At 36.1% G+C, this 14,169-nt stretch overlaps 2 protein-coding genes across 2 annotated transcripts; one reads left to right on the top strand and one right to left on the bottom strand.

Annotated features, from left to right (window-relative positions):
• Positions 1–722: 722 nt before the first annotated feature.
• Positions 723–2,449, top strand: B0H65DRAFT_234451 (Alpha/beta hydrolase family-domain-containing protein). The gene is made up of 2 exons (XM_062822235.1): positions 723–1,169; positions 1,235–2,449. Exons 1-2 carry the CDS (start codon positions 978–980, stop codon positions 2,279–2,281), a joined length of 1,239 nt encoding a protein of 412 aa, XP_062680735.1. The 5' UTR covers positions 723–977; the 3' UTR covers positions 2,282–2,449.
• A 564-nt stretch (positions 2,450–3,013) lies between these two features.
• On the bottom strand, positions 3,014–4,369 carry B0H65DRAFT_234462 (glycosyltransferase family 28 C-terminal domain-containing protein). Its single transcript, XM_062822236.1, has 3 exons — positions 3,704–4,369; positions 3,503–3,641; positions 3,014–3,417 (listed from the first exon to the last, which is right to left on the bottom strand). The coding sequence occupies exons 1-3, from the start codon at positions 4,236–4,238 to the stop codon at positions 3,132–3,134; spliced, it is 960 nt and encodes a 319-aa protein (XP_062680734.1). The 5' UTR covers positions 4,239–4,369; the 3' UTR covers positions 3,014–3,131.
• Positions 4,370–14,169: the final 9,800 nt, after the last annotated feature.

The raw sequence follows: 14,169 nt of genomic DNA, 5'->3' as shown, positions 1-14,169 counted from the left end.
CACTGGCAAATTGGGGCCACTGCAGGGCGACGCGATCGGAAAAAGCCCGTGTGGGGCCATGACGCGAGCCAGGCACGCTGTATCACATGACCGCGGAATAACCGTCTGCTACAGTTTAATGGTACCTACTTACTCTACATTCCCCCGCTTTCCATGTTTAAGTGTTCGGGATTGGGGATGCACTCTTAATAACCTCGACAAGTCACGAACTGCCAGAAAACACCGAAAAGCTGCCTCAATGGTTCTTCGTTGAATCTGGAAGGGAAGAGGTTGATTGATGACCTTTCTTGTTTGTAATGTGTTCATACTAGCCGTTTTCGATGTGAGGCACTGTCTTATGGCCGTACCTGGTACGTACCCGACTTACACGCCGACTACGATAAGTTCCAGGTTTGATGGATTGCCGATCACCGCTACAATTCAAAAGAGCTTTGGCACAACACCAAGCACTACAGATGAGCGATAGTCACATAATATCTCCCTCATTCAATTGAAACATGGTTCTCAATCATATAAACAACGAGTTGTCGAAAACTGATAGTGTACGGTATCACGCAATGGAATCCGGGGGTCGATTTCCGGGGCTAGTCGCTAACACAACAGCCGGCGCCACGATGGGTTATGGTTGAGCCGACTGTTACGGGACGAACTGCCGAGGCATAAAGCCCACGATCGACAACCCCGGACTTTAGTCAACACTTCTTTATTTGATCTCCCCGTGAACCCCATTTGATCGTTTTACCAGAAGCTCCTCAACCCGACTCGTCAGTTTCTCGATCATATCAGAGTTGTCGCTTGTCTCATCCGATTGGCACGTCCATCACTCGAGATATACACTCAAGGCACACAACACAAACGACTACACGCCTGAAGTGTGACACAACAACTGTCAACATATCAACTTGTACACAAACATCAGGGAATATCAAAACAAGCAATCGGAAGAAAGGACACACTCATCCTCACCCACCGGCATAATGGCCTCCTCCTTCATCATCAAGGAGCACAAAGTCGAGGGTCAACACATCCGTGATTATGCCCATGCTACCGCCAACTCCCAAGAAGAGATCCTGTATCTCTCCGTAAAGCAATACATCCCCAAGAGCAACCCCAATCCTCAACCAGGCGACCTGACCATCATCGGTGCTCACGCCAATGGCTTCGTCAAGGTCAGTTACTCTCACAAACACTTACCCACAACTTGTGTTCATCAATCACTAACACCCATATACAGGAACTCTACGAGCCCCTCTGGGAAGACCTCGCCAAAGCCCTCTCCGCCCGGGGCATCAGAATCCGCTCCATCTTCATCGCCGACGCCGCCTGGCAAGGCCAATCGGGTCTGATCAACGAGTCCAGTCTGGGCAACGACCCATCCTGGTACGACCACGCGCGCGACCTCCTCTGCGTCGTCAACGCCCTTCGGCGCGAGATGCCGCGCCCTTTAGTCGGAATCGGCCACTCCTTCGGCGGCAACACCATCGTCTCTTTGTCGCTTTTGCACCCGCGCCTCTTCTCCTCGCTCGTCCTGCTCGACCCGGTCATCTCCAAATTCACCAAGCGCGGTCCCGCCTACGGCTTCATGCCTATGAAGCAATCAGCCTATAGGCGGGATGTCTGGCCTTCGCGAAAGGCGGCGGCGGAGGGGTTCAGGAAGAATCAGTTCTACCAGACTTGGGACCCGAGATGTCTGGAGGTGTTGATTGACCATGGCTTGCGCCGGGTTTCTCCAGAAAAGGAGGAAGTGACGCTCGTGACGTCCAAACACCAGGAGTGCTTCACTTACTACCGCCCTAAGAAACAAGACCAGCCGGTGCCGGACTTGCCCCCGGATCACGCTGTTGACTCTAACTTCCAATTTTACCGAGCCGAGGGCATTATGACTACTTACTTCCTGCCGCACCTCCGGCCCGGCGTGCTCTGGGTGTTTGGTTCCACGTCCGATGTCTGTCCTCCGGAGACGCGCGAGGAGAAGCTAGAGCTTACGGGTACGGGCTGGAACGGTAGTGGCGGAGCGAAGGCGGGGAGGGTGGAGGTGCGGACGGTTGAGGGCTATGGGCATTTGGTGCCGATGGAGGCGACGACTAGGTGTGCCGAGGAGGCGGCGGAGTTCATTGCTAAGGATTTGGAGAAGGTGTGGAGGAAGGAGGATGAGGAGTTTAGAAAGGTGTGGAAGGGAAGGGAGGGGACGGAGAAGAGGGTGCTTAGTAAGGAGTTTTTGGAGTTGATGGGACCGCCGCCGGGGAGGAAGAAGACAGGGAAGGAGGAGGCGAAGTTGTGAGTTGTTAGTTAGAGTCGAGGGTGCCTCCTTTTGAGCGTCAGTGGTTGTCTCGTTGGACTGGGCCTTTGTCAGTCATCATGATTTCATGCAAGATTTTTTGCCAGCTTTTTGTCTAATCCAGAATATTAAACGCTGTTCCTCCCTTGCCCAAGATTTTCTAGTATGGTGAACCTTGCGATTTATCACCATTAAATATTATCGCTACGTTGCTTATGTACTTTTTGAAATAATATTCGCTACACATCTATGGTCCTTTTCTCAGCGGCAAAACAACCATAAACACACTTCCGGGATGAGGATCCGACTCGTCCACTTCTGACATCCACATGAATAGCAGGGAGCCAGCGTCATTGTGTTTGCAAAGAACTGCCCCCACACACCCTGCTGCCTATCCAGCTAGATATTCTCCCTGGGCTTGTTTTATCTGCTGGTATGGGCCTCGCTGTGCAAGGTCTCAATAATAGTACCATGTGGTAGCTGGAGACAGATCCTGTATATTCTTGAGCGCCACAGGTTTCGGGAGATTCTGAGCAATGGTGATGAAGGTTGGGTAATGATGATGAAGATTGGGCTTCAGCTGTTGTTGTACGGTGGTGATATTGCTCATATGACATCGACAACCCTCACGGAACTCGACAGGAACAGACTGAGCCTAGGTCAGAGATCCGGTTGTGACATTGTTCGCAGTAACCATGACAAAGACCACCCAAATATGTGAGTTCAACGGTTACACCACAGTAAGGGTGCATGCAAGTTCTCTTGCGAAAATGGGACTCCCCATGCTGAAAAACAGTTTCCAGAATCGCCGCCCCTGATCATAAGCCACCAGCTGAGCCGCTAACAATGATACCTAGTCAAGATCCCGCTGAAGACGATCCTGAACTGTCTCTGTCAGGGGCACCTTGGCTTGTTCTACCTCTCGCTGAAAGCTCTCCTCAACATTCTTGAGGTCTTGCAAGTGCTGCTGCTTGCGTAGCTCGTCTGGATAGCAAGTTAGCGCCATCCAGTCAAACAAGGTCACGCGCTCCGACTCGGGCACCGGGAACGGTGGGGGTGAGTATGGTGGGAGATCTTTGAGCTTGAGCGGACCTTGGGCGACTAGTTCTAACGAGCGTGCGATCGCTTCGGTCAATTTCCTGGGTTGACGGGTATCAGCAATCTAGACTGGAATATGCGGATGGTAGGAATGGGTGGACAAATGATTAATGGGGGAGAACCTACCCTAGTCTGCCGTACACGGCATCTCCCGTAGATTCCAACTCTTCAGCAAGCTCAGCTTGGTGGTTGTCCATCAGAGTTGGGTTCGGAACGACTACCAATGGTACCTGAAGTCGGAGCACTTCCAGGATTGTTCCAGAGCCTAGCCACTTAGTTATTTCATGTTCTCAAAGAGACAAAGGATGATGAAACGGGCAATCTCACCGGCGTGAGCAACCACCACACCCGGTAGTCTCACAGACTTCACGCCCCGTGACCGGACATAGTGCTTGGTCATGTTCTCTGTAAAGGCAAAACATTCTATGGTGACAGAACTAGGAGGCAAAGATTTGACTTGCGCATCGAACCACTCAAAGTCCTCGCCGCATTGTACTTTGAGTAGGTCGAAGTTGTTGTCGGCCAGACAGGTGAGGAACTCTGGTTTAACGACTTCTGAAAGCAACGGGCGGAATCCGGCGGTGGCGCCCACTGTGACGAAGCATTGCCGGCCTTCTATACCAGCATATGAGTTGTTATCTCTGCGGTTACTGTTCGTCTGCTCTTCGCTGAGCTTCGGGCGTTTGGCTTCACCTTCTCCTTTGCTTTCCTCGCCAATTCCCAGACCCTCGCCAGAATTTGTTGAATATCCTTCAGGACTGACTGTTGTGATTGCGCTGGCATCACGTTTCTGACCAGCAATCTGTTGAGGGTCCGTTGCCTCAGTGTCAGTGGTAGGCTTTGTTGTCGTCGAGTGGTCCATCTCGTCCGTGGTGCGTCGGTCAGTGAAATGTGGTCAGGATATCCGTGAACCAAGAAGGCGCTCCCAAATAACGCTCAATATGAAATGAGAATGCGGGAGAAGAATAAATTTCGTTGGTTATATATGCTCGATTAAGTTAGGTCAGGAAAGTGAAGTACGCAGTTTATATTGATGCTGGATGTTGACCTGAACAAGGAGGTGCGGTAAGGGTACCTGATTACGGTACTTGTATGAGAGGTACTTGGAGCTAGACCTTACGCTTATTAGGGCGTGTTTGGCGCCTCGGAAATGGGACCTGGAAATGGGGTCTCGGAAGTATTGTTCAGAGGAATAGTACGGACCGTTCTAAACCGGATTTTGGCGGTAAATACCGAGATTTTCAACCCTACCTAGTTCCACCCAAAAAACACTTCCGCACACAATTTCCGAGTGCTGTTTAATGCACTAAATCTCTAGAAATATAGTAACACCAACATTATAAAAAATATTGTATTATTTATACCCTCGTTTACCTATCCTTCTAAGTTATCTTTACCTGAACAAGAACTGCCATATACCCGATTATGATAGGCTAGGGTGTATATGCCTAGTAAGCCAAACCTAAAAGATAGGACGATGTTCTGCTTGCTAGGCAGAACTCGTAATGCACACTATAAGGCCAATGTCAACCTATAATACTACCTCCCCTTAAAGCGAAGCTAAGAAGCTTCAAGATAAGGCTTCGTCCAACCCAAGCGAAGGCGACAATATCGCGAAGGATTTGTCGCAATGCGACGGCTTATAGCACTACCTAAACCAATGGTTCCAATGGGGAATCTAGGACATTTTCAGTTACTCTGCGATTAGCATTTCTTAGTACTCTTATTACCGTCGCTACCATTACAATTCCAATTGTCGCTCGGGAGACAATGTCTACGACCAAGGCCGACGGAGGAATGCAATGCTACTTACGGAAGAGACTTCCAAAATCGCTCTCGAAAAATGCCCCTACGAGGAATTGAACCCCTGACCTCCCCACGTTAAGTAGAACATACTATGACAGGCTAGGGTGCATATGCCTAGTGAGCCAAACCTAAAAGATAGGACGATGTTCTGCTTGCTAGGCAGAACTCGTAAGGCACACTATAAGGCTAATGTCAACCTGTGACACCGATTAAGACTCGCTCGATTTACTAATAGGATAGCCGGCAATACCAATTAATTACAAATAGCTAATTAGGCAGCGCCTACTTTTACCTAATCTAATTAAATTATATTTACCCCCTCTATTAGATTTACTAACAAGAAGACCCCTAAAAAATTATAGTAATAGATTAAAATATAAAAAATCTTTTTATTATAAATATTAAAATATTAGCGACGATAGCCTTATAAACAAAAGCGGCTTTAAAAAGACAATATATAATAATATCGTTAATACCCTTTATATTAAATACAGGATAGAAGTCTACGTCGGTTAAATTTATAATAAAGTTAACTATTTTAAATATAAATAGCGTACTTAGTAAACTTTAGGGGGGTACGTTAGCTAATTTAAATTCGAATACGACATTAAAACGGGGTTATATACCGCGGAGAATACTATTTAGGATTCTTTTCTAAAGGTTAATCTAATATACTTTTAAAGGGTATTATAATAAATATATTAATTCGCTAATATAATAGAATTATAAAGAATATTAACAATTCTACTATAAAACCCTCCCGTACCGTATTTTTATAGAGGAGGCGTTCGCTAATAATTAGAGTACTATTAGAAGTTACGTTTTAATATTTAACGTATTACTGTTATGTAAAAACGTATTACTAATAAATACGCTGTACAATTCTAACAATAAAAATTTTAATAGGGAATTAAAAGTATTTATTTACGTTCGCGACAGTAAGAGGAAAACCGCCAGCCCATCTAACCCTAAGAAGAAAAAGAAGAAATTTAATAGTAACGCTATTATCAAATCCTTTAAATATTTAATAAATACCCTATTTGTGACCAAGAAAATATTATAATCGTAGACGCAAGTCGAGCCTATCGCCACCGTACTATCGTATAAGTAATTTAGAAAAGTAATTAATATCTTTAACAAAAATTAGATAAAAAGAATTGATACAAATATCGTAGAATTTATTTTCTAAGAGTAGGAGTAGTTTAAAACCAAAGCGTATCGTTTCATAATTATTTCGAAGAAGAGGAAAGAAGTATACTTTCGAATTTTAAAGAAGCGGTTAGGGGTTAAGGTTATTAATAAAGAGGATTTACTAAACTTATAAGTATAGGAAGAGGATTTTAATATATTTAATATTAGTTTAGTCGATCTAGCTTTATATTCGATTACTTTACAATAAGACCTATAAATACGCTATATTGTAGCGTACTATAACAATTTACTTATATAAATAGGGTTCCTATAAACGGGAGGGAATAGGAAGGAGGAACGACCCTAAATTTAATTTTTATTATCTTTCTTATCTTTCTTTTATACCAAAATATTAATACTAAAAAAATTGTATATATATAAAAAAGTTATTATTTTAATTGTTAGAACGAACTAAATCGATATATATACTTTATATTAATTTTGAAGTATATTTGTAAAAAATATTAATAACTCTATAAATACCTTCAGTAGAGGGTACAGGTCGCTAAAAATATATAAACGGCGCTAATATTTATTAATATATTAAATATATTAAATATATCGTTATATTTCAAATCTAAAGATTTCTAAAATTTCTAATTAAGTATTTGAGGCACTAATTTTTTAAGAAAGTTACACTCTAGGGGGTAATCCAGCGATTTGAATTTATAGTTTAATAAATACGATTCTATTGAATTCGAACAAATTAGGGGGTAGTTTGGGCGGTTGGCGCTAAATATATATATTTACTCCCCAATTCTCCCTTCCTTCTTTTAATTTCCCTCTTTTAACCTCCCTCTTTTAACCTCCCTTTTTTAACCTCCCTCTTGTAACCTCCCTCTTTTAACCTCCCTCTTTTAATTTCCCCTCTTTTATTATAGCTCTCCTCTTTTACGTAGCTCCTTATAGTAAGAACTCTATATTCTTTTAATAATACGGTTGCACTATTAATTTATTTAATTATTAACTCCTCTAATCCGTTCCTAATCCTTTATTATATCGGTCATAAGGACGAAGGGTATAAACTCCGTTACAATTTCGCGCTTCTTAAAATTAAACGCATCTGCCTCTATATTTTCCGGTTCGAAATTATATATATTTTATTCTAAAATCCAATTAATAAAGCTATGGTAATATATACGATTTTAATTTATATTCTTGGGGAGAAGGAAGGCGTAACGTAATAGATTTTAAAAGTCCCTTTTAATTTCCCAATTATCTTTTCGATAATTATCCGATATTAGGAGTAACGTAAATTAAATAACTTTTTGGAAATAATAGGTCATAAGCTAGTTCGAACTATTTCCTATAGGTAGTATTGTATATTACAGTATAATATAAGCAATTTGGAACTATTATTATAATTTGCGTCGGCTAAGTAAACGAAGCCTTTAGGGATACTAAACCCGCCTTATACAATAGTATAATTCAAAACACGTATATCGTTGGCGGAGCCCTCCTAACCAAACAATACGTACGTAATCCTCCCTACAAAATTATACGCTAATATAACGTTTATAAATACATTACCCTTATATTTACACTATAGCTTCTACCCCTTAGTAGTAACCCTTACATTAAAATATAACCTATCGAACGCACTTAATACTTTACGAAAGTATAGAAAGAGTTTGGGGTTAAATTTAATTTCGAAGGGGGTTTCCGCTTTAGGAAGTCGAACCTTCTTTAATATTAAAATTAGGTAAGAATTGAGGACTTAATAAAATACCCTAGTATTAAGGTAAATATTCTTTATTATATTAATTTAAAAGGATGATTAATCAGTATATTATTTTTAGATTATAATTTATTATATAAATAGTTATATGAAAGGTTAACGCTTATTTAATAGTAAAGAGGAATATTAATACCTTTTCGTATGTTAAGAAATTATTAGATTATTACAAGATTACCTATAACTGCTTTGCACATACACGGCTCCCGCCATAGGCAGTCGAGCCTCGTACCGTACCATTATTACCATTAGCCAATAGCACGTTACGTATATATGTACGTACTTTGGTCCTGGCTCTAAGTATAGCCTTCGTACCCTGCCCTATATCGCCAGACCTGCGTACACCTCTCTCCTTCTCTCCTCGTACAATTATATATATCTAACCTACCCCCTAACCGTCGCCTTATCCTATAATAATTAATTCTACCTACCATCACGCTACGAATATATAATTTTATTTAAAAATTCTATCGCCGCCGTCGTAAAATTCTCTAACGTATCCGCGATTCCTCGTTATATCGCGATAAAACTTCATTATACCATAATAAACTAAAATACTAAGATAGTACTACAATCCTCCTAAAGAACGCCTATAAAGTAATATATTATTCTTTAAATTATAAAGTAGCCTTCCCCTTTCACTTTATTAATTACATCAATCAATATCGTTTATTATTGATACCGATATTATAATTTCTATTATCGGTTTAATTATTAACCCTTCGTACGAATAATTATTTAATAATATTACCGAGGCCCTTAACGGTAATTAAAACCCGGGTAATTTAATTAAATAATCTATTTTCGACCTCGCTTTACAATTTACTTACTACGCCGCCTTCCCTTACATAATTATTACACTTACTTAATTTATTTACAAAAATATAATTAAGGCTAATAATTTTATTACCGCCGTAGAAGACGTACTTATCAATAAGAACGTTATAATTATTAATTTTAATATTAAAGTTATAAACCTAAATAATACAGTTATTTACTTTGAAAAGTAGTTTATAATTACTTAAAGTAATTACGTCGATATTAATATTTTTTTTTATAATGTTAACGAAGTATATAATAAATTTAAAAAAAACGTTACTTCCAAAATTAAGGAGAAGAATAATACTATTAAGGATTTTAAAAAAGTTATCCGCCTAAAAATTATCCCACCTAAATTTATCCCTTTACCTAACGACGACAATATATCCGTTACCGCCCCCAAATTAAGGATTAATAAAGACCCTGAAACCTTTACCAGCGAAAGTAATATTATAATTAAACGTACTAAATTTTATCGTACTTAGTATGCTAAAATCGAATTTTATTAATTTTAAAACTTATAATATTTTAGTAGCGCCACTTTTTACACTTTATCCCCCTATACTATACTACTATTAAAGGAGGCCGATATAGATAAAAGGAAGTATAGAATTAGCAAAGACTTCCTTATTTATTTAAATACTAAATATAATTATATAAACTTAACTTTAAAATCCCGCCGTAAGTTCAAGAATTTAAAAATATATAAAGAATAGAAGTAATTTAATTTCGAAAATAAATTTACTACTCTAATTAATTAATACATTTTACACAACACTATAAAACCCTATTACTTTAAAATAAAGGTTACTAATAATATCCGCAATATAATCGTATATTAGTAAAACCTTCCCGCTCTTAACGCTTAAGAAAAATAATTTACCCTCTACTATAAATTTGGTACTAATTTCGAAGACTATAATTAACATAACTAGAACGCTACCCACTTTTATAAAAATAATTCTAATAACGGAGGAAATAAAAGTAATATTTCTACCGCCGAACGTATTACTATTTAAAATAGTAATACTATAAATATCGACGCTATAACCGCCTTCGACATTTTACTAATTAAAATAATCAATAAAATTATTCTAGACTATCGCTTTTAAAATAACCTTTATAAGCGTTATAGTAGAAAGGGTTACTAAATTATCAATTATCGAAATAGTATCAATACTAATATTCTTCGTACTAAGAGGAATAGGAATCACCGTAATAATTACAATTATAGTAATAGTAATAATAATACTAGCGCCGCTAAACCCGCTATAGGATAGGCTAACTATAATAATGCCGTACGTATTAACACTATAAGTATTGGAGAGACCATTCCCGCTGCTCCTACCGCCGCCGTAATTACTCCAACCCTAGCCACTCCCGCTGCTAAATATAACATAGGAAATACAGCGCCTCCCTATTAAATTACACAGAGAGGCCGTCATCTTTAATAATTATAATAAAAGAGGAGGATATAGATTTAATAGATTTAAAAATAATTTAATTAAAGAATTTAATTTTTAATAGCTATAATAATAATTATATTCTCCTTTCTACTTATATTGTTTATAAATTGCGTAATACTAAAAGTAAATATATTATTCTAATCGATAGTAAATACTCTACGCTCGCCTTTATCGACCGCTCTTTTGTTGTTTAATTAACTATACCGCTTTTAAGACTCCCTAAACTAAAGGCACTCTATTTCGTTAACGGAATATTAAAAGGATTAATTACTAAATATTATTAAACCTAATTAAAGATCGGATGATATATAGAAACAATTTTAATATTAATTTACAATTTAATAGCTAACTACCTCGTTATTTTTAATATACTTTAATTAAAATACTATAATCCTACAGTATTTTAACCGGATAATTCTATTACTTTTACCAATAACTACGCTAACTGCTACTTGCTAACAGATTTACCAGTTACCTTCTACCGAATACTTAAAGTATAAAATTATAAAAAACGTTACCACGAAATTATTAACCGCGTAACAATTCCTACACCGCCTATAGAAACGAATAATCCTAATTCTAAACCTAAACCTATTATTTTCAAAAACTTCAACCTTATAACTGTTAACTACCTTATACTTACCTAATAAATAAAGAAGGCTGCGAAATAGCAATTAGCGAAATCAAAAACGCGCTAAATACATTCTAACACCCTAACTATTTTAGAACCTACTCAACCTATAATTAAACCTATAATTTACCGCTTAATTATTAAGGTACAAAAGCCTAACGTAGATTCTTATATTCTAATCTACCGAATTTATTATTCGAACGACCCTATCGACCCGGGCGATATTAAGAATTTTAACGTAGTAAACTTTAATTAATTCTACGAAATATATAAATTACGGACTTTCCAGATATTATGTATAAAAATTAAAGAAATTATTAAGGAAGCTAGGGCGGAAGAGGAAGTTTAGACTAAAGAAAGAGAGGGAGGCGTCCTAGACCCTAAGGAATAAAGAAATAATAAAAGTATTATTAATAGAAGGGTAAGGATAGAAGGGATAGAAATAAAATTAGGATTAGGATTATTAACGAATTCATTAATAGAAGAAATAGTAAAGGAGATTATAGTAAATAAAAGCGCTAAATATAAAATTTTACTACGTAAGCGCTTTTATACTCAAATCGACGCCTACGCGAGTAAAGGCTCTAAGATTACTATCCGAACCGCTAAAGTAGCTAACGAAGTATACTTAAATAGTAAAGAGGATAAAAATTTCGAATATTACATGGAAATTCTTAAGATAATTAAAATTATTAAAGAGGACATTACCAAATTTTATAAGAAGGCTAATAAACTTTCTAAAATTAATAATTAGATAACGAATAGCTCCTTAGCTAATATTAGAAATATATTAACGTTTTTAGGCTAAAGAAGGTTACGGTTATACCCCTATATTACGTTTACAATTTAAAGATCGAATTTAAATTAGGAGAATAACTATTATACTTTCTATCCCACTTATTTAATTTAAATAAATTAAACGTAATTAAAAAATAAATAGATAATAACCTTAAGAAGAATTTTATCTAGTTATTTTAATTAGAAGCCGTTTCTCCTATCCTTCTTATAAAGAAATTAAATAAAAGTGTACGTATTTACATTAATTACCAAAGAATTAATAACGTTATTTTTAAAAGTAAATACCCTTTCTTATTTATTAAGGAAACTTTAGACGCTATTTATAAAGTAAAAATCTTTATTAAATTAAATATTATCGCCGCTTTTAACTATATCTATATTATAGAGGAATACGAATAATTTACGGTATTTATTATACATTTTGGACTCTTTGAATCCCTAGTATACCTTTTTAAATTCTAAGGCGCCTCCAGTACCTTTTAGAACTACGTAAATAATATCCTATACATCATTTTCAATATATATATAACAGCGTATTTAAACGATATTCTAATTTTTTCCAATAATAAAGTAAAATACGAAAAGTATATTAACAACGTCCTAAAATAGTTAGTAAAAGCTAACCTACAAGTAAATATTAATAAGTACTAATTCTATATTAAGAAAACTAAATACATTAGGCTAATTATTATACTAAAAAGTATCGAAATAAATTTAGAGAAAATTAAAATTATTACGGACTAATAGCCCTCTACTTTTAAAAGTTTTTTATAGAATTTCTTAGGCTTTACCAATTTCTACCGTCGTTTTATTAAAGGATTCTCGTCGATAGTAATACTATTTTACAACTTTATAAAGAGGAATATAGAATAGGATTAGACTTCAATTTAATAAACTACTTTTGAAATTCTAAAACTAATCTTTAGTAGTAGACGTATTTTATATATATATAATTAGGTAAAGAAAATAGTCATTAAAACCGACGCTTCTAATTAGGCCTTTAGCGGCACCCTATCCTAATATAAGGATAACGGAATACTATACCCAATTACTTATTTCTTATTACAACATACTGCTTAGAAATATAATTACAATATCTATAATAAGGAATTGCTAATTATTATGAGAACTTTAGAAAAAGAGAAGCCCAAATTCGAGAGCGCTTAATAGCTATTTAATATTTTAACGGATTATAAAAATTTAAAGACTTTTATAGCGAATAAATAATTTACCGTATATTATATATAATAGTTTTAATTCCTATTTCACTTCGATTTTTTAATCCGTTATACTCCCGATTCGAAGAATCTACGTTTTAATACCCTGAATAGGAAGTCCGAAAATGTACTTCTAAATATAGAGGATTATTGTTTGAAAGTACGTAATTGTAATTTAATTAACCCGGTTAAATTCGAAGACAGGTATTTAGAAACCTTATTTAGTATTTCTGTTATAGCCTTAAACTTTAATAATAACGTTTTCCTATTCGCCCTCGACGTTTTAGAACAATTAAAATAGTTAATTAATAATATTATTAACGATAATTATACGAAGTTAACGTCTATATAAGAGGTAGTAGCCTATTTGCAGGATCTTAACCAATTAAAGTAGCAACTATATATTAGAAAGAAATTGAAAGTAGCTTTCGTGGAATACTCTATAATAGGAAATAAAGTTTACTATAGGGGGAGAATATTTGTTAATTTAAATAATACTACTACTTATTTATAATTAATTTATTGCGTTTACTCTTTATTAATAATAGGGTACACTAGTAGGGATAAGATTTGGGTATAGGTAAACGAATATTAGTATTAATTTAATATAATAAAGGCTATTAAAGCTTATTATAAGGGACACTTAGCTTATTCGAAGATAAAAGTATTACGGCGCGCTAAAGTTAGGTATTTAAAATTAATACTAATTACTTTCGTACTATAGTATAATATTACCGTCGATTACGTTTTACCTCTCCTAAAAAGTATTTATTTAGGTTAGAAATTTAAGTATATTATTATTATAAGAGATCGCATTATTAAAATACAATATTATATTACTACTAAAATTATAGAAGTAGAGGAATTCGCTGACTATTTTATCGATTGTATATATACCTTCTATAACCTTCCTAATTTATATTAATATTCTAGGCTACGATTTGTAGAAGATTAGCTATTAAGAGATTATTAAATTCCGCTTTCTACTCTTAAACGAATACTTATATAGAGTATATTAATATAGAAATAAAATAATATTTACGGATATTTATAAATTAGGTATAAACGGACTAGGCTCGCTAATTCCATTTAGCGGAATTTGCGGGTAATGATATAGTATTAGAAACTAT

The sequence above is a fragment of the Neurospora tetraspora genome (genome assembly GCF_033439725.1).
Source record: "Neurospora tetraspora strain CBS 560.94 chromosome Unknown B0H65scaffold_5, whole genome shotgun sequence".
Classification (NCBI taxonomy): domain Eukaryota; kingdom Fungi; phylum Ascomycota; class Sordariomycetes; order Sordariales; family Sordariaceae; genus Neurospora; species Neurospora tetraspora.
This window is presented reverse-complemented; position numbering and strand designations above follow the sequence as displayed.